The 21,675-nt window shown below is 39.7% G+C and overlaps 1 protein-coding gene across 2 annotated transcripts in view; it reads left to right on the forward strand.

The window, feature by feature from the left end:
- Positions 1 to 21,675, forward strand: part of KDM4C (lysine demethylase 4C) — a 265,259-nt gene that overhangs the window by 170,711 nt on the left and 72,873 nt on the right. For both annotated transcript variants that reach the window (XM_072152230.1, XM_072152220.1), the window contains exons 14-17: positions 1,460 to 1,673; positions 2,356 to 2,432; positions 12,111 to 12,166; positions 15,778 to 15,886. In XM_072152230.1, the coding sequence (XP_072008331.1) occupies positions 1,460 to 1,673; positions 2,356 to 2,432; positions 12,111 to 12,166; positions 15,778 to 15,886 (456 nt within the window). The remainder of the gene's footprint in view (positions 1 to 1,459; positions 1,674 to 2,355; positions 2,433 to 12,110; positions 12,167 to 15,777; positions 15,887 to 21,675) is intronic.

Here is a 21,675-nt window from a genome sequence, read left to right on the forward strand (position 1 = left end):
CCCCCCCCATCCAGTGAGGAACACTACCCCCCACCCATCCAGTGAGGAACACTACCCCCATCCAGTGAGGATCACTACCCCCATCCAGGGGCAATATTAAGGATTGTTGAATTCGGCAGGGTGTGTGTAGGGTAAAGTGTATGTTGTAGGGTGGAGGGTGGGTGCACTGAACAGCAAATCTACATAGAACCAGGCAGGTGAATTTGCGATGAAATCACCACATGACACATGTCTGTGGCCACACACACATACATATACACACTTCCCTTGGTCCAGAGCTCTGGGCACCTGTGCCATGCTGTCAGTGAGGGCACTATAGTGCACCCCAGGGTCACTGGCAGCATGGCACAGTGACAAGAGATCTGGACCAGGGGCAATATATATGTGGCCACAGACATCTGTCATACAGGGCAGTTTGGGACACTAAACAATAAGGACCTATAGTTGTTTAGTGTCCCAAAGCTGCCTGCCTGCTGCCTCTGTTACACACAGAGCAGCTCCTGCCCTCCTGCTGCACTCCTCTGTACTCACTTGGCACAGGCTGCTGAAAGCTCCAGCAGTTCTCTCTCACTCTCCTCGTGTTCCCGGGCTGAAGGGGGAGGAGGAGGGAGTGGAGGGGTGGGCACTGACCTGCTATTGTGTCTCTAGGCAGCACTGTTGAGCACAGAGCAGGTCTGATGCAGCCCACAGTAAGAGAGATCGCTGGAGCTCTCGGCGATCGGCAGCTTTTCCTGCCTAGCGAGTTCTACAAAGAGGGCAGTGGAGATGGTGCGTGTGCCCACAGAGAGGGCTCTGCGTGCCATAGGTCCGCCCTGCTCTAAACTTAATATGTATCCAACAAAATGGGACTCTTCTCTGCTCATTTTCTCCTGACTTGTGAGGCGATTTTTTTTTTTTTTTTTAATAGATAAACGGGCGTAATTTCACATAGAAGAGAGAATTCTACACGTTATACCCTCACTTACAGGGCTGGGTAAAATCTGAGTAAAGTGGGGTAAAATCTGGTGTTATGTTCCCTTTAAAAATCTGGTGACTTGTAACAAAGGGGCTTTTTAGACACCACAATTGCCTATTCACAGAAAATAGAATTGCTACTATGCTACTGTGTGCATACCCACATCCCACACCAAAACTATGTCTTTGTTTAGGGTATTGTAAATAATGAATATACGTTTTATTTGTGTAATGAATCATTATATATATATATATATATATATATATATATATATATATATATATATATATATATATATATTTTTATATGTATATATATATATATATATATTTTTATATGTATATATATATATATTTTTATATGTATATATATATATATATATATTTTTATATGTATATATATATATATATATATATATATATGTATATATATATTTTTATATGTATTTATTTTGATGCATGAATTCTTGCTGCCAGTTTTCATTAAATTCACATTTTTTTTCAGTCAGAAACTTATAATGATGATGTACAATCTTACTGGGAAACGGTGTCAAGTGAAATACCACCACTTGATTTGAAGACAAAACCTCTGATTCCAGAGATGTGCTTCCTATATAGTGAAGAGAACACAGAGTATTCCCCCACAAATTCCTTTATTGATGGCGATGGAAAAAGTCAGCTCATTGTCTGCACAAAGTGTCGTGTACAGGTTCATGCAAGTAAGTAGGTGTACTGCTAGCCGATATTCCTTTACATTAACAATTTTTAAGACATCATAGTAGGCAGATCAGAACCCTGCTGACCAGCTTTTTTTATGCATAACCAGTAGATTAATATGCAGGGAGCGCCAATATTTGGCATGCAATACAACATTTCAACTGCAGCTTCCCCTACCAAAAATCACTTGAACAGAACTGAATCTGCAGCAGTCAACCTACTGCATCATGGTAGTTTATATGTCCAAGTGGTTACAGTATAAGTCTTCCAATAAGCTGTCAGCGGTCAGTTAAAGTTTAATTCACTGACTACAACTTGGTTTATGTGTTATATTCTAGTCCTCATTTTTTCCATTTGGAGCTTTAGCCAGCTATACTCTTTATTTTCTTTTTCAGAAAGATCAGCTGAGTAGCCTACTGTCATCTTACTAATAATTTCACTGTAACATACTGTTAAAAAAAGATTTTTCTGTCCCATTTTTTTTACTAGTCTGCTATCTCATAGGGGGGAACCTTTTAAGAAGCTAAAATGCTTGATATTTGTCGCTAATGTCAAGGACATTCTGTCATGGTTATTTTTCCTTTAATCCCGCCGTGTTCTTGCTCCATACACTGCTGCGTTTCTTGAAAATTCAGAGACCGAAAGGGCCAGAATTCATTAATTAACTGAGTTCTCTCATTACAGGTTGTTATGGTGTTCCTTCCCATGAAATTCATGATGGATGGATGTGTTCTCGATGTAGAATTGGAATTTGGACAGCAGTAAGTTGCATCATTTATTTTTAGACTCCAAGCATGACAGACTAGCATGGAACAAGTGATATTCAACAACTAGCAATTGACTCAAAAGAAGAAAGTGTCTCATTCTTATAAGGACCACATAATTAGAAAACGAAAACGTATTAGCTAACATTAGACCGTTTACCCAGAAAACCTATTGGATCAGTTCAAACTACAATAACAATGTGCAGGTCATACATGCTAAAGTTAAGAGACATCAGGAACAGACAATGGTGTTTTTTTTTTTTTTTTGGGGGGGGGGGGGTTTGGACATTTTGGGGGATTTTTTTTTAAAGTGTTCTTTTTCCAAAGTGCAGAGTAGACATTCCTCTGTGTGTCTGATGCTGGATGATTAATCTGGTTCAGTATAAGACTCGAGAGTCACTCTTTCACTCTTTGCACCTCCTATTAGTTGGTCTAGTTTGCTGCGCCACAATATTGAATTTCCTGGCACAGACTCCCCCCACCTTTTACAGAGGTAACGATCCTGTTTCTTAGGAGTTGGAAAACAGCCTAAAACTGGTCTAAAACCTTCAGTAAATGTGTTGCATGGCATTTTAGCTGCAAATTACTCCAGTTTTCTTGTGTAGACAGATTGATAAATCTCCTCCTTTATTTCATATACAGTAGAAATGGAGACCTTTTTTCTAATTTTTATCTATTAATAAATATTTACATACCATACTAAAAATTCAGTTATGATATGTACAAACCTTAATCCTATCTGCCCATGAACCCCCTCCATACAACAGTTAACGGTGTTACATGTTAATAGTGAAGTGATTGTTCCACATTTAAACACAATGTTAACTCCATGCAAATACTTTGAGTTAAAGGGTTATTCCAGGAATATGAACGTCTGATACAAAAACCCATATTGCCATTAATAGATGAATATGACAAAATTCAATGTCATTAGTCACAAAATGGAGCTTAAATAGTTTGATTTTATGATTTACAAAATGTATGGCCTCTCTAAAATAGGCAAATTTATCACCAAGATGGCCGCCACTGGAAACTACAAGTCCCGTGATCCATTAGTGCTCAGTAACTCCTCCCTCTTATGCTCTGCTCCCAGTGATGATGTAATAGACTGTCTTTCTCTGTTACCATAGTAATGATGTGTAACTGCCATCACTGCACATTACCTCACTGAGATGACGCCTCACCACAACACTGACTATACTGGATGCACTGCAGCCAACTGACTGCAGCCAAAAGTAGTGCTGATCACATGACGTGCAGGACGTGATGTAGACATGTGACCAGCGGCCATCTTCTGTCCTGTGTCTGCTTTGCGCGGAGGAAAACAACGGACTTATTAAAGGGCCGATAGCATTTTAATTCGTCATTACATTTTTTGTCAGCGGCATTTTACTGTTACGGGGAGCAAAATTTTAAATAACGAATTACATGCTAGTTTGTCTTAAGGACATTTGTATATGAGTTATGCTTATTCCTGGAACACCACTAACATGTTAAATAAATATAAGTGTTATATTAATGCAATGCAATTAGGCAAAGTCCCTCCAAACAGCCTTTGCTTTGTGATTCAAAACTCAAAGTAAATGCCATGTGTGAATAAAACCCAAAGGGTGACAATTGTATGCTGAATTCATTTGTGAAATAGGTTTAATTCTATAAGTTTTGTAAAATGTAGCAACATTGGGTTGGAATGTGTGTTTTCTTTTTGCTTGCTTGTGCATTTCAGCAAGATCTTTAACCCCCCATTTTATGTTGTGATGTGAGTTTTATTTTTCACACATTTTACTGAGAATGGCATTTCATTTGACATCAAAAGAATTGAAAATACAGGTATGCTGCTATTCCTTTCCTAGCTAATGCTTTCAATAATGGTTGGATCTCAGCTCTCATTATTCTAAGAACAGACTACACAGCAGCTGCAGTGCACAATAGGTATTCAGTGTGTGCTTGAAATATGGTAGCAGATGATCATATGTTGTATATCAGAACATTCACTTCAGGATCTGCTCAAGGTCAGGCGATCATAATTCTGTTTTTGCACAGTAGAAAATGTCAGCTGTGACTTAACGCGCATCTCCTGTACATTTTTCGCTTACCATTCAGGAAAGTTCAGAGAACAATATAATGGCACAAAGCTGATGTTTTGCGTTATGTAGAATTTACAGCCACTCTCTAGTCCAGGAACAATGCAATGCATTGCATCGAGCGATATCACCTGTTACCTCTATCTGCACCCCTTTGATCTGCATTTTTGTTTTAGGGCCCCAACCCCTAGAGAGGCTGCAGGCAGCACTTCACAATGCACACTATACATCAGGCATCGCAGTGCATACTCTGTTCTCTCTACTGCATACATCTAAAAAGTGAATGTTTTAGCAACATTTAAAAGAACACCAAAAAGTTTACCTTTGGCAGGGTAACAGCCGTTTTGCGCAGGTTATCATTTCTTCTGGCCACAGGTCACCTATTTGTCCTCTCTCCCCATGAACTGTTTTTTATGTATCTCCCTGTATGTAAGTGTGAATGTCGAATAAAACATGAACAAGTACTGAAGACTGGCGAGTGCCATCATGGTTCCTTACCTTGTTCTGATGGCGTTTGTTTTAACCCCTTAATGCCGAAGCCACTTTTCACCTTCCTGACACACCCCATTTTTTCAAATCTGCCCTGTGTCACTATAAATGGTTATAACTTTAAAACGCTTTAACATATCCTAGTGATTTTGACATTGTTTTCTCGTGACCTATTGTACTTCATGTTAGTTGAAAAATTTTGGTGGTATGTTTTGCATTTATTTATGAGAAAATCAGATATTTGGTGAAAAATTGGAAAAATTCTCGATTTTCGAAATTCAAAATGTTCTACTTTTTTTCCACACATAGTCATAATAGCAAAAAAACTTAATAACTAACATACTAACATTCACCGAATGTTTTCCAAAGTGTACACCTTATACATTTACCTGCATATGTTATAGATCATTTATACATTGGCCACATGTTTTAAAGAAAGGCAGTCAACGGATTGCGTTGTAAGTGTGTTGATAGTAGACCAGGAGTGTCTATCCAGGGACCCCAAGCATGTTAAAATTTTGCAGTTGCTTTCCTTTTGCAATAAACACCTTTTTCTAACCTTGATATTGATGGCTGTAGATTTCCCAGGCCTAAAGCCTGTTTGATCCTCATGGACCAAGTCTAAGATAACTCTCGTTAGCCTATTAGCTAGTGCCTTGGCAATCAACTTTACATCTGAGCATAATAAGAATATTGGCCGATCGGATTCTGGCAGTAGCAGATCCTTATCTGGTTTTGGCAATACTATGATTATGGCATTACTCATAGAGTCTGGGAATTTACCAAGTTCCTCTGCTGCCTTAACCACATCAAGTAATTCTGGCAACAGAAGGGATCCGTACATCTTAAGTATTTCCCCTGGTAAGCCATCTGCCCCGGGTGCTTTCTCATTTGGGAATGACTTTAAAGCTTCCTCTATCTCCTCCAATGTGAGGGGGGCATCAAGAACCCCTTTTTGTTCCTCTGTTAGTACCGCCAGAGTCACCCTGTCTAGGAAGGCCTCTACTTCCTGAATATTGTCACCTGCTTTAGAGGTATATATATATATCCTTGTAGAAGGACCTAAGGGTTTCAAGGATTTCTTTATCTGAGTGAAACTCTTCACCCTGTGCATTTATTAGAGATTGAATGTGGGAAGAGTCCCTTTGTGCCCTAATGACTGAGGCCAGTAGTTTCCCCATGCTTTCTCCCCCTTCAAAATATTTTTTGCTGGACAAAGAATTTTTATGATTCTGCTATTGTTTTAATGTGGGATGTTAGCAGGGTGTTATTTTTGTAGGATGTTATGGGCCTTTGAACGTTAGGTGCGATTTTTCACATTTTCATAAAAACCACAAAATACTGCTATTGAGGGACCTACTCAGGTTTCAAGTCACTTTGAGAGGCCTAAATAAAAGTAAAACCCCATAAATTACCCCATTATAGAAACTACACCCTTCAACGTATGTAAAACAACTTTTATGAAGTTTAATTGTTTACAGGGGTTAAAACAAAATCGGAAACAATTTTGAAAGTAAATTTCTTTTTGGCTAAATGAATGTGTTTTTCATAAAATGTGCTAATTCTCAGTGGATAAAATACCAAAACGCTCCATAAAGGTTTTTTTTTTGTTGTTTTTTTTTTAAATCAAAGCTTTTTATTGAGCATTTTCAACTTATTTTTTAACAAACCTTATATTATAGATCATTTATACATTGGCCACATGTTTTAAAGGAAGGCAGTCAACGGATTGCGTTGTAAGTGTGTTGATAGTAGACCAGGAGTGTCTATCCAGGGACCCCAAACATGTTAAAATGTTGCAGTTGCTTTCCGTTTGCAATAAACACCTTTTTCTAACCTAATTATGTTGTTCATTTTTTTTTATATACACCTCTATGTCTGGAGCATCAAGGCGTAACCAATGCATAGGTATCAATTTCCTGGCTTGATAAAGCATTCTACTGACTCCTAGTATAGTGCCCTCTGTAACATTATTGTCCTCTATATTGCCTAACAGGCAGACAATTGGGGTGGCTTGCAGATCCATTCTAATTACTAGGGAGATGAGGTTTAACACATCTTTCCAAAATTGTCCTAGCTTCTGACATTCCCACATCATGTGCATTAAGTGTGCTCCCTCCCTTCCACATCTAGGGCAGATGTCATCCCCCCGGAGACCTACTTTAAGTAGCCACTGTGGGGTTTGATATACCCTGTGTAATAGATATAGTTGTGACAGCCAATGAGCTTCACAGAGAGCCAATAGAGGTACTTTCTCCATTATACTTGACCACGCTTCATCTTCAATTGGGCCTATATCCTCCTTCCATTTCTCATGAATGGTTAAGGGTTGCTGTTTTTGGTATTCCCCCAATAGTGTGGTATATGTTCTAGAAATGTATCCCTTGGTACCATCCGTCATAGTTAAATCATCTATAATCTCATGCGTGGTGAAGCGTATCTCTGTCCCTCCGTTTTGTACCCCTAGGGCGTGCCTAAGCTGTAAATACTGATAGAAGAGATCGTGTGTTAATCCGAACTCTTCATGGAGTTGCTCAAATGTCTTAAGTACCCCTCCTTCATACAGACCTTTAGTCTCCCATCTCTTGAAGCCCTCTAACTGCATTATCTCCCGCAAACTCGGATTACGCCACAATGGAGTAAACAATGTGTGACCCTCTATTTTGAGGACTATCCTCACCTTCTGCCATATTCTGCTCAGTAGTGCCATTGTGGGAATTTGGTCCGGTGGCCTTCCCTGTGCTCCCAACTCGAGGATATATAGTGGGGGTCTCCCCCCTCCCTGGTGTTGTAACAGTTTCTCAGAGGCGCCCTTACCGCTAGGTTGCCCCCATCCTTTGAGGTGTTGGAGTTGAGCCGCCAGATAATAGAGCCAGGGATTGGGAACCGCCAACCCCCCCTGATCTTTAGCCCTTTGCAGGGTCTCCAGCCTTATCCTTGCTGTTTTTTTACGCCATATTAGGGATCTGAACAATCTTTGTATTCTGGTGAATAAGTATACAGGTATCCACACAGGTGAGTTATGGAGCATATATAAAAATTGGGGCATAAGTACCATTTTGCATAAATTAGTTCTCCCGATGACTGACAGGGGGCGTTTACACTAAGCATCTACTTTGGCCGTTGATCTTTCTAGCAATGGTTCTATGTTAAGTTTTATGTATTCTTGTACCCTGGGTGAGACCCATATCCCAAGATATTTAAACTTGGTGACTACCTGCACCTGTTGTAAATCAATGTTATCCTGCAGGGGCTCCAGGGGCATCAGTTCTGACTTATGCCAATTAATGGTCAACCCCGAAACCCGGCTAAAGTCTGATAGGGTATCCATTATGGGACCCAACGACCTGTCCACATTTCTCACAAAGAGCAACATGTCGTCTGCGTATAGGGCTATTCTTTCTTCTAGCTCCCCATACTTAAAGCCTTGTATAGCAGACGATTCTCGTATCATACAAGTTAATGGCTCTATGGCTAAAGCGAACAGAAATGGGGACAGGGGGCAGCCCGGCCTAGTGCCTCTGTGGAGTGAGAATGAGGTAGACAATAGACCATTTGCCCTGACTTTGCACCCATTTTATATATCGCGGTCCAAATCCCATTTTGTTCATGACATCCCAGAGTAAAGGCCATTCGACGCTGTTATATTGCATCCAATGATAAGATTGCTCTGGAGCCCTCCCCCTCTTGTTGCATTTGAATATTGAGAAATAACCTCCTGATATTGATGGCTGTAGATTTCCCAGGCCTAAAGCCTGTTTGATCCTCATGGACCAAGTCTAAGATAACTCTCGTTAGCCTATTAGCTAGTGCCTTGGCAATCAACTTTACATCTGAGCATAATAAGAATATTGGCCGATCGGATTCTGGCAGTAGCAGATCCTTATCTGGTTTTGGCAATACTATGATTATGGCATTACTCATAGAGTCTGGGAATTTACCAAGTTCCTCTGCTGCCTTAACCACATCAAGTAATTCTGGCAACAGAAGGGATCCGTACATCTTAAGTATTTCCCCTGGTAAGCCATCTGCCCAGGGTGCTTTCTCATTTGGGAATGACTTTAAAGCTTCCTCTATCTCCTCCAATGTGAGGGGGGCATCAAGAACCCCTTTTTGTTCCTCTGTTAGTACCGCCAGAGTCACCCTGTCTAGGAAGGCCTCTACTTCCTGAATATTGTCACCTGCTTTAGAGGTATATATATATATCCTTGTAGAAGGACCTAAGGGTTTCAAGGATTTCTTTATCTGAGTGAAACTCTTCACCCTGTGCATTTATTAGAGATTGAATGTGGGAAGAGTCCCTTTGTGCCCTAATGACTGAGGCCAGTAGTTTCCCCATGCTTTCTCCCCCTTCAAAATATTTTTTGCTGGACAAAGAATTTTTATGCTTCTGCTATTGTTTTAATGTGGGATGTTAGCAGGTCCTATGCTTCCAACCAGTCCCTTTGGACTGCCTCCGACCCTTTACTAATATACTCCTTTTCTGTGTCTTGTGCTCTCTCCTGCAGAGCCTGCAAATATTCCTTTTGTTTAATTTTATGCGCAATTATTCCCCCGTTGAAGCAGTCCCTAATATGTGACTTAAGTGCATCCCATATAACCAAGCGAGATGCTGTTCCCTGGTTAAGTTTGAACCCTGCTGACAGTCCATTAATTGATGCAAGTGTTCATTGATGCAGAAGACTGGGTACCGGTCAGTGCAGCTAAGATGTTCTTCCTTGGTCCAGGACCCAGAGGGGAGTGCCTTCAGATGAGGACCTAGGAATGGTGATAACTTACTGCGCCTGCGCTGGACACAGAAGAGAAGAAGCTGCTGTGTGGTGAAGGGGAGCCAGAAAAGGAGAGGATTTATTTTTGTCTGCTGTGGAGGGTCTCCAGTATTTTTCTGCTCTGTAGTTCTCCAGTGTAATTTCTATACACTGAGAGTCTCTCCGTTGTTATTATTATTGTCTTCTGTGGTTTCCTCTACTATTGTCTGCTGTGAGGGGTCTCCAGTATATGATTACTGTGGTGGGTCTCCAGTAGTATTTTTTTCTTTTTGAATGCAGCATTTGGTTGCTGGGGTGGTATTTATTGCTGAACCGGGGTATTTACAATCTCTGCAGTGGCATTTTGTTCGGCATTGTGGTTGTTCATGCAATTAAGGTGCTGAACACTGATGCAGATATTTAAAGTTGATCAGTATAAAAATGTGGTCCTTTAAACAATAAATGTTGTTTACCCATCGCCTAAATCCTTAGATCAGGTATAGAATTTATGGAAGGCAGCTTGACCAAAACTGTCACCAATTTGGACTCCACACCCCTGTTTTTTTCTGTGATTGCTGTTCTGTGACTTTACTTAAAGGGGTATTCCAGGAATAAGCATAATTCATATACAAATGAATCATTAAAATAGAATCTAATATGTAATTTGTTGTTTTATTTAAAATTTTGCTCCGTTTAGCAGTAAAATGCTGCTGACATGCAATGTAATGAAGAATTAAAATGCTACTGGCCCTTTAATCAGTCCGTTGGTTTTCTACATGCGGAGGAGACACCGGATGGTCGCTGGTCACATGTCCACATTACATGAACTACACCTGCCTGAGCGGGTCATGTGATCAGCACTAAGTTTGGCCGTAGTAAATTGTTTGCAGCGCAGTGTTTTGGTGAGATGTCATCTCAGTGGGGCAATGTGCAGTGATGGAAGTTACACATCATTACTATCAGAGATTTTTTGCGAGAAAGGGTTAACCCACTCTACAGGCGCATCTTCCAAGAGTATAAAGGATTTTTATTCTTGTTCATAATACAGGTCTGCAAACCACAAACGTTTGCAGACCTGTATTATGAACAAGAATAAAAATCCTTTATACTCTTGGAAGATGCGCCTGTAGAGTGGTTTAACCCTTTCTTGCAAAAAATCTCTGATCTCCAAACGGGCTACAGCTGTGGACTACTCCTTTCCCGTAACTCCAAATCCACTGTGAGTTGCACTTCCTACCGCAAAAAAGATACTACCTATATGCCTATTATATCAATCATAAAGATGAGCATTCTACTACTCCTTTACTAAATTGGTTGTACCTACTCTTGCACTTGAGTCTTTTCGCGCTGGTCTTTTCCTCCTCCTACCCTCTAGTCCAAACGCCTACCACATCATTACTATGGTAACATAGCAGGAAAGGCTGTTACATCATCACTGGGAGCCAAGCATAAAAGAGCTAAAGGGGAAGAGCACGAGGAACATATGTCAAGCAGCCAAAAAAATAATTGACAATATTTTATTAGAGTACAAATACAAACAGAAAACTCAAATGGACAGAAAATATAAAAACATTTAAAACACGAAAATGCAGGTCAACTGCCTTCGTGACTAAATATAGCAGGTGATGCCATACAATAGTGTCAAACCACCTGCAACAAGGCCCCCCAGAACACACCACAGATGATATACCAAATTAATGCCACATGCTGCACTCAAGCTGTAACAAGAAATATACTACACAGTGTAGAGGTCTAAGCAGGAGAGGACCAGGTATGAGTCAACTCCATATGAACGCCACCAGGGCAAAAAAATGGTCAGCCCTGACGGTATAATGTATAGTCCACAGAGTGAGAGATCACTCAGAATGACCAAATGCAGCAAAAGACCCGGATAGCTATGGATGAGGCTAAAGGCAGAGTATTACCGAGTGTGTGGAGGTGGTCCAAGGGAGCCCAGGCAATGCCACACTCATACCTGGTCCTCTCCTGCTTAGACCTCTACACTGTGTAGTATATTTCTTGTTACAGCTTGAGTGCAGTATGTGGCATTAATTTGGTGGTGTTCTGGGGGGCCTTGTTGCAGGTGGTTTGACACTATTGTATGGCATCACCTGCTATGTTTAGTCACGAAGGCAGTGGTGGCAATCTTGGTGATCACTCCACCTACATTTTTGTGATCTTATATTCATTTATTTAAAACATTCTGGAATATTGTATCAAAAGTTCATATTCCTGAAAACCCGATTAATTGATGTTTTGTTAAAGAGACATTAGAACGTTATTTCTTCTTATGGTTTGAGGTTTTAAAGCTAACTTTTATTCTCAAATATTTATTTATACAACTCTCATTTTAGGAATGTTGCCTCTGCAGTCTACGAGGGGGTGCTCTGAAGCAAACTACAGAAAATAAGTAAGTTACTGTTAACTTTGTTCTTTTAACCTTGTTAAAGTGCTTGTCCACTTTCAGGAAATATTTGATATGGTTTGTGTAAGGAAAAGTTATCCAATTTTCAAATATACTTTCTGTATTAATTCTTCGCCATTTTCTAGATCTCTGCTTGCTGACCTTCTATAAAAAGCTTCTTTTTTTACTTCGAGCAGATAGAAATCTGTCCATAAGATGTCATGGAGGTGCTTGTGCACAAGCTGTTATTATAAAACAGCTCCTATTACTCTTTGTGATAATAAGGGTTCGGTGCACCTACCTGTCCATCACATCACATGGACAGATTTCTATCCACTGGAAGTAAACATAGACAAAAGCAAAGCTTTCTACAGCAAGACATCAAGCAGAGATCTAGAAAACCATGAGGAATTTATATAAAAAGTATGTACTGGAAAATTGGATAACATTTCCAAAAACAAACCATATTAAATATTTCCTGAAAGTGGAAAACCCCTTTAACTGTCCCCAATGTTTATTCTGATGAAGTTGCTAAGAACTTGTAAAAAGGAACTGTCTAAAAGATAACAAGATTAAAGAAATTAATTGAGCCCTGTAAAGGGTTGGCCACTTTTCAATATATAAGTTCCATTAGATATGTTTTTGCACTTGTATGTACCTTTTCTTTTGAGAGCTTCAGCCTCTCCCTGTTCTCACCCTGCTGCTTTCTGCTTATATACACAACTTCTTGTTTCTCACTGTGCCTCTTTCTCTCACAGTCAGGTCTCCCTGATGGAAAGGGGAGGGAGGGGAGAGCAGGACGAGTCATAACTCTGCTGCTACAGCTCAACCTATTCACCAGAGCTCAGACATGTAAACAAAAATCCACAGAGGGTTTGCAGAGTACACAAATCTATCACATATCCCTGAATATTCAGGGATAATTATTAAGGGAGTAAAGGCACATGAGCAACATATGTAAAATAGTGTTAACCAAATCGGAGTCAAAAACACATAGAATCTACTAATTTGTAAAGTGAAGTATCAAACTGTGCCCTATCTAAATATGGGAATATTCACTCATAGATATCAAGAATAACCAAAAATGGATGAAGAAATGAGGGAACAACTATCTCCTTTTAACATAAAAAATATTATTTATTAACACATTTATTAAAAAATAATCAATAAAATAGGATGACTGACCACAGTAATAAACACCCACAGAGACAATTTTATGTAATTTTTAGCTGGTGACAGGTTCCAAAAGCTTACGCTCAGCTGATGCCTCAGTATTCTGAATATAGCCACTACTTTATAAAGCTTTATTTCACATTACGTTGCCAACAGTGTGTGTTGATTCTTCCTCTTCTCCACACTCATACAGCCCGCTTCTTCCCCTCTTCCTGTCATGTGCAGGGGTGGGAGGGGGATGACATGGAGGGGTGGTCTGAATGGCGACAAAGGCATTTTAAAATCTGTAAAGCATGGAACCTTACACAGATAAAAATGACATTCCATGTGACACTTGTGCGCTTTAAAACAATGCTGTCACTTGTTTGAATTGGCTTGCATAGCTCTAAAATAGACATTGGGCTGTCAACTTCCTTTCTTAAAGCAATTTGTTAATGTAAGAAATTTTATAATATAACTATAAAAAGGCCATTTACCAAGCTCTGTTTTCTCATCCTGGTTTCTACACTTCTCACTCACCTTAAAATTACTGAGTGCCAAAACGTGCAAATGTGACTGATAGCCTGTTATATTTCTTATGTCACCAGCTAAACTAAAAAAAAACGTACATTAAATATGCTGTTTTCACTCTGGCCACTTGACTTACTAATAAACTGACACGTTTCTAGGGTTCATGTATGCAGCAATCGCCTTATTTTCATCACTGACATGATGATCAGATATAAGATCACCTCTAGGGAAATCAGACTATTGTTACCTATGGCCATGTGGCTGATGTTAAGGATATCACTAAATGCTGTTACTAGAGCTCAGGCAAGTTGGCAGCAATCATGGACAGAACAAGAGTTAAAAAAACAAAAACAAAAAAACCCCAAGAATTAGACATTTTTTATGGAAAATAAGTGATATATTTTGCTATTCAACTGTAATGAGCAAAACATTAGATCCATTACCACCTCCTTTCTCAAATTCACTTTTAAAATTATGCTAATGAGCCTTTACAGGCTGTTACTGTCTCTCTCCCCTCTTCTCACTCAAAGGTGGGGTGAGGCAGTGTAATAGCCTGCTGTGCTCCAAATTACCAGTGACCTCTTTCTTTTTCCGGCCGCGGCATGGTGCGGTGACACAAGGTGCGGTGTGTGCCGTGCACAATGCACTTATATGGTGGCCGTATGATTGCTGCCATTTGTACGTCTTGCATACGGCCACCATATATGTTGTGTTTATGGGGCCTTACTGTTGTGGAGAGTTGCAGTGAATGTTCCACTTTTTGCAACCTGATTAATACTCCCTGAAAAAATTTGTTTATTTTATGGTAGTGCTTTTATTTATTTTTACTAAAGAAAGGACTAGAATTAGGAACTCTTAGAAAGAGATAAGCTAATACTGGAAAGAGTTGGTGCTGAATTACAACACATAAATAGTATAGCGTAAATTGAAACTTTTAAGGCCGTATTTGGATTTGAAAAATATAGTGAATGTTTTTTGTTTGTTTGCTGCAACAAATATACACTTATTATAACTAATGAAACTCCTTTGTCATTGTCTGTTAAAACCTTATCATACTCAAACGTATTTTCTTCATTAGTTCCTGAGAGAACCTCATTGCTTAATCTTATTCGTTTTGTCAGAAACTTGCAATACATGCCGTAATTACTTTTTTTAAGCTACCCTATTGTTTTTTTTTTTTTTTTTTTTCATGGTTGCAGTAACTGGTTGTTGCTTCACTATTCTATGTCCTAGAGCAATCAAAATATTGTACAGTATTAGAAACCAACTGTAATAAAATTTGTCGAAGATTGGAATCTCAGTCCCAAAATCTCAACACTTACAAAAGTGTTTTTGTAAAAAAAAAATTTAACTTAAAAAAAGATAAGTTGTATAGTACCTTTCAATTCCATGTGCTCTGTGACCAAGTTGTTCGTCCCCTGGGAGTGGCTATAGAGGAGCAGTTCCCTTCCACCCTCGGGAAATCACTCCTCTGCGTGTCCTTTTAAAATATATGAAACCGCCAATCCCCCTGTGGGTGTCATCAAACTCTTTGGCAGTATATGTACTATGCTCTATGGGGACTGGGTATGTGCTAAAAATGGATTTACTGGTGACAGGTTTTCCTTTAAGGAAATAAAAATACATCATTACATAACTCCTCTTGGCGCCTTATTTACTCTATAGCTGCAGGAGATGCACCGCACGCGACATGCATTGACACATCCACCGACTCCAATCCCACTGGTTGAGCGCATTCTTGGTAAAATTAATGGGGGGCGAGTGTTGTGGGGAATTCTAGCGCCCATCTGACCACATCTTCTGTTGCTATTCTCTCTCCCATTTTCTCGTAAAGTTGGGCCAATTAAATGTTAATCGCAACTGGAATCTGAACAGAACTGAACATTGTCGTACTCGTAGCTAAAACAAAATGTATTTCCCTGTTTTTTATTAAGATGGGCACACATAATGTGCGCTATTGCTGTCCCAGAAGTAAGATTTGAAAATGTGATGGAACGATCTCAAATAGACACCAGCAGAATTCCTCTTGAGAGGTTAAAATTGGTAAGTACCCAACCAGTGCATGTTATTGTAATAGCTAAAATAAGTATAAGACTTTTAAACTGTATTTAAAAGAATTCTGTCTTTTTAGCATGATTCAAAGCCAATGTATTGTGTGCATGAATGGTGACTTTCTTGCTTTGTTTTACAAGCACATTTCAATAAATCAAATACAGTTGTTGAAAAGGTTCATGTTGTGCCATATCTTGAGCACCTTTTACACAGCATGTAGTTTGTCAAGGAGAAGATCTAAGAATGTCATGGTTTTGAAGAACAGAGGTTTAGCATTGAATCTTCTTTTGATCACGTTATAGAAAAGGGACAGCGTCAATCAAGAAGAAAAAAACATCAAACATATAAAATGAAAAAGTATTAGTTCAAATATTTTTTAAATTAAATCTGGATGTTAAATATATATAGGATATGAAACCTCTGTGGGTAAATGGATTTTTACTTGTTGGTAAAGTAGGAAGAAGTTTAATATAAAAGTAGCTTCAAAATTTGAAAATAATGTAGTTGCTGAATGACTGTAGTGGTAGAATTTTTAAACCTTTACCAAAATTGTTTAAATTTGTACAGTGTCAATCCATCGCTATTTTCCAGGTTGCCGAGGCATGCAATGGTTGCATATACTTTTGCAAAGTGTCTTCTGCAGCTCCGTCTGCTTTCTGCCTTCAGCTGACCAGTTGGAGGAGGGCTAACTTGAAATGGTCATATCTCCCTTTAATATCATATAAGGATTGTGTTTCTAGGTGAAACCGAACGAGAGGTATCCACTGTTAGTCAGGATTTTTTTTTAATTGCAACTTTAACAGAGGATATCTCCATGTCTGGTTTTGCTTCACCTGGAAACATGATATTGATATTATATTAAAAGGGAGATTCTCCTCATCTATATGATATTTCCTGAAGCGTGGTACCTAGAAATGCGATTTAGCTAAGACCTTTTAAAGCAGGACACTGTTATGACATTTATATACATGGTATCTGCACAAGGTAAGTGCAAATAGGGCTTACACTGGAGATCAAAATTGGAGAAAAATGTATTATAACTTGATTTTTTTTTTACAGAAATAATGTAATTTACATTGATCAACATTTGATGGAATTTTGTAGGGAGTACACTATGCCACTAGAGCAGTGTTCCTCAACCACCGGGCCGCGGCCCAAGAGCGGGCCTTGGAGCACCTAGACGCAGCCATAAATTCAATGGACAATAGAAGCAGGGGAGGCATCATACAGTAAAGGGGCCAATATAAGTGTGAGGGGGTGGGGCACTTCTTTGCACATACATGTTTGGCTAGATACCAGACTACCTACCTATCCCCGCTGGTCCCTGGAAAAATTTTATGCTCGTTGCCGGTCTCTGGGCAAAAAAAGGTTAGGGACCACTGCACTAGAGCATTTTTTTACAAAGCAACTAAAGTATACCAACATAAACCTTTATTTTGCAAGAGACGTGATTATCATAATTAGAAAACCGCAATGACCGGAGGTGAATCTTGAGGGGTACAGAGGGTGTTGTCGCAACCAGGCCCAAGAGGCTTAGGGGGCCCATAAGGGGTCTCTTTCCCAGGCTAGTACCAAAAACCATACATTATAATTGGGCGCCTGGCACAGTGTTTTGCACTGGGGCTCATAAGATTCAAGTTACGCCTGGCACAGAGAAAGAAAGAAGGCTAAATTTTCTGAAGGTTTCAGCAGTCCCCTGTCAGTAGGAAGTGTACAGGACTTTGCTTTGAATGACTTTAGCCCATCTGCGGCACAGGACATCAATAGTCTCTCGCACTACTCTGGGGTTCTGTAACTGTAGTGCGTTTCTTGGCCATAAGTTTGTCACAAAAAATTTTTCTGGGGTTTTATATTGGTGTTAGACATTTCAATGTTTTCTGTTTTAAGGAACTGCTTTACCCATTTTGCTGTGTGATAGGATGGCATTGTGCTGCAATGCCTTTTTTGTGGCGCTCCCACTGCCTGTTCTCCTTTACAACCTATTTATTAGTGGTTGGCGCCAGAAAATTGTTCTTTTTTCGCCTCCTCTGACTTTTCTCTGGAAAGGGGTGTGGTTTTCATGGTGTGGAAACTTTGACACCATGAATATGTGTCCATCAAAAGTCCATCAAGTCCAACCATTAAGAATGAAACAAATGTTTTTTTTCCCCGTAACACGTGATATTTTTGCTTTCTAGAATGGCATCCAGGCCTCTATTGAAATCTACTTCTGTTAACTCTGGTTTTTGACTCTATTTGCCAAATATTTACTGATGGTTGATTCTGTGTTTCTTAGTCTGACCTAATCTTACTGACTACATTGATGATAGGTGATTGATCTTTGGCTCACACCCTACAACTGTCTATCCCACAGTATCTGCATTCAAATTATTGACTGTTATAACCATTAAGATGATATTCACTTTGTGAAAGTTTACATTTTTGCCATTCTTATGTATGTTAATAAATCTGATTGAACAGAACAACACCCATATTACTAATGTGCAACCGTATAATTGTATGATTTCGCAGCTCCTGATGCAGGAGAGATGAGCTGGAATATGTCACGGACAGCTGACCAGTAAGGGTTTGAATCACCAGAATATCAAACCAATCGCTGATAAACAATGCAGTTTCATTCTAAGGCTACGGACATATTGGTGAGGTCCGCTTCAGAACTGACAGCAGATCCAGCAGATTATTTTTTAGAAATAAAAAAAAAAAGCTTCTGAAAAAAGCAATTCTCTTTTTTCCCCAGCCTAAGGAGTTGTCCAATTGAATGTTTAATTTGTGTAAGGGCGCATTCACACTGCAGTTTCCTCCCCGTACCATAGTACGACGGCGGCGAGGAGGAGGTGAGCGCTGCTCACCCCGCCCCTCTCCATAGGGATATATGGTGTGTGGCGCCGTATGCCAAGAAAAGATAGGACATCTTTTCACAGCTACGGAACAGTATGGTGCCGCAAGTGTGCGGCACTGTACCGCTCCCGTGGGGCGCCGAACAGACATTGCCGGCCTGTGGGGGACATATATGCAACGTATATATGTTGCCGTATACACGTCCCCTGAACGGGCATGTGAATTCAGCCTACCATCATTCTTTAACAGTATTTTTTAAAATGCATCTTGATAAAACATAAATTGCTGTATGTCAGAACTAAACCAAGGTTTTTCTCTCTATCAATATTTATCTGTAAAGACATTATTTTAGGGGAATTGTCAGTGTCCTAAAAAAACAATGTGTACACAAGGAGCTGCTGTTACTTTATCTTCAGTGCGTCTTATTATTTTTACATTTGAAAATCCCATTTTTTTCTGTCAAAATAGAGGTAGAAAATGAATTTGAGAATAGAACGCGTTGCCCCTGGGCATTGAACGACCTCAAATTTTGTATTTGACAAGTGAACCGAGTCTAAGCGCAACTCTACTCTGAGCGACAGACATTATTTTTAAAAGGGATTTGCAGTACAATGATGACTGATCTATAAGCTTTTCAGTATTTGGCCAGGGCCACCCCATTCTACTTCCAAACCTGTGCACTTTTAGAGCTAGAGGGAAATAATAGCAAGCTTGAAAGTCACAGATTGTGGTTTTGAAAGCTCCATCAATTCTGAAAATGGAGTGGATCAGCTTTATTGTTTTTCACTTGAAAATGCGTGAAAACTTCAATAGTCAACTGTATTTTTTAGTTGCTTGCCCACGTGTTATTTGGGTGGATATTTCAATTTCAATTTGCCCATTTTTCATCTATTATTTTATGTACAAAATTGGTTATGTCTTTTCAGCTGAACATGATATTAAAGCCTAGATTTTACTTTTACTTCATATCAATGATGAAAAGAATGGTCACATGATCTCCGTGACTAGCCAGTATATAGTCACTACTGTTCCCCTAAACCATAAGGCATGTGGCTAAACCTTACAGTGGTTGTGTAGTGTGCATGTATCTACAGGTATGCGAACAGTTTGAGTAATGTGCCTATAACATCTGCAACTTTTATTATGTTTGGTTGTCTACCAAATTAAATGTACTATACTGTCTTGAATATGTAGGGAAGGCAAGACGTGAATTGTAACAACATATTGCAGATCATTTGGTAGATGTCCAACACATAAGGGTCACTCCTGTTTTAAGTCATGTTCAAACCATGCATCAGAGCGACATCTCTATACTGACCTTTATGGAAATATATCTTGTGAAACCCCCAAAGAGCAATTCAAACTATAGAAGAGGTAGTGACTAGAGATGAGCGCGCACTAAAATGCTCGAATGCGCTTTACTCGAGTTGAACTTTTTTCGATGCTCGAGTGCTCGTTTCGAATAACGAACCCCATGGGAGACTCGAGCATTTTTCAAGGGGACCAAGGCTCTGTAATAAAATGACACATTTTGACACAAATGAACAATCTCCACATACTATTGTGAAGAACACCGTTCGGCACTCGTGTCTTCGGATAAGTTAGCAGATATACGGAAACATCTGCAATGTGTTCTTCACTTAAATGATCTTTTGTTTACTGTTTTCACTGTGTTCTTCACTGTGTTTCGTTAAGGGAAAGCTCGTTATCGAGCAGGCGAAATACTTGTCCGAGCAACAAGACGCTTTGAGTGCGCTAATACTCGAACGAGCATCAAGCTCGGACGAGTATACTCGCTCATCTCTAGTAGTGACCCAATAATACACCATAATTGATAAAAGCTTTCTATTGTGCATGTGTCCAGGGCCTCGGCTAAACATTGCGTCTAATTGTAAATCAGAGTTTCATGGGACAGACTGCACTCCTTTTTGTGGTCAGTAGAGCCACTTAACTCCTTCTCCCCTTGGCCACTAGTTTTATCCGACCAACATAAACAACATTTGAAACTCCTCCACATTTGAGCTTCTAATAGCATTTGAAACTGCTGTTTTTTGCTTATTACTGCTCTTTGATGAGACTACAATTGGTCAAAATACAACAGAGCTTCTTAATATCGGGGCTTTAGATCTTTGAGCTAGTCTGGATTCTGCCCTTGTTACTGTCATTTTTCACTTTGGGATAGGGTGCTGTTCCGATACATCCTGTTGGCCAAGACTGTTCTATTTAACCCCTTCACGCTCCGTGACAGATATATCCGCCACGGAGCTATGAAGGGTGTATAAAGAGGGCTCATGGCCTGAGCCCTCTTGATACAGAGATGGGCTTTGCTGAATATCGCAGCAAAGACCCATCGCCAACACCCGCGGTCGGTGCTTACCTGTTGTTTGCAACTTTGCAGGCGGCACTTGAAGCATGGCGGCGCATACCTCCGATTGCCGCTCCCCCAAAGGTCATCCGGGTGCGGCGATCGGTTGCCATGGCAGCCTTGAGTCTTCGTTTGACCCAAGGCTGCATGGCTTCTGCCTATCTATTACAATGGGCCGGTGGCTCAATGTAATGTATAGTGAGCAAAAATGTCATATACTGCGATACAGTTCTATTGCAGTATATGGTAGGAACAATCTGATCATCTAGGGTTTAATGTACCCTAGAGGGTCAAAGAAATAGTGGAAAAAAGAAAAAAAAATGTAAAAAATTAATAAAATATTAAAAGTTCAAATCCCCCCCCCCTTTCCCTAGAACTGATATAAAACATAATAAACTGTAAAAATCACAGACACAGTGGGTTTCGCCGCGTCCCAAAATGCCCGATCTATCAAAATATAAAAACGGTTACGGCCGACGGTGACCTCTGAGACAGGAAATGGCACCCAAATGTCCGAAACGCAACTTTTACACCTTTTTATGTGATTAAAAAAATGAATAATGATCAAAATGTCGCA

This window comes from Engystomops pustulosus, chromosome 1 (assembly GCF_040894005.1).
Source record: "Engystomops pustulosus chromosome 1, aEngPut4.maternal, whole genome shotgun sequence".
Classification (NCBI taxonomy): domain Eukaryota; kingdom Metazoa; phylum Chordata; class Amphibia; order Anura; family Leptodactylidae; genus Engystomops; species Engystomops pustulosus.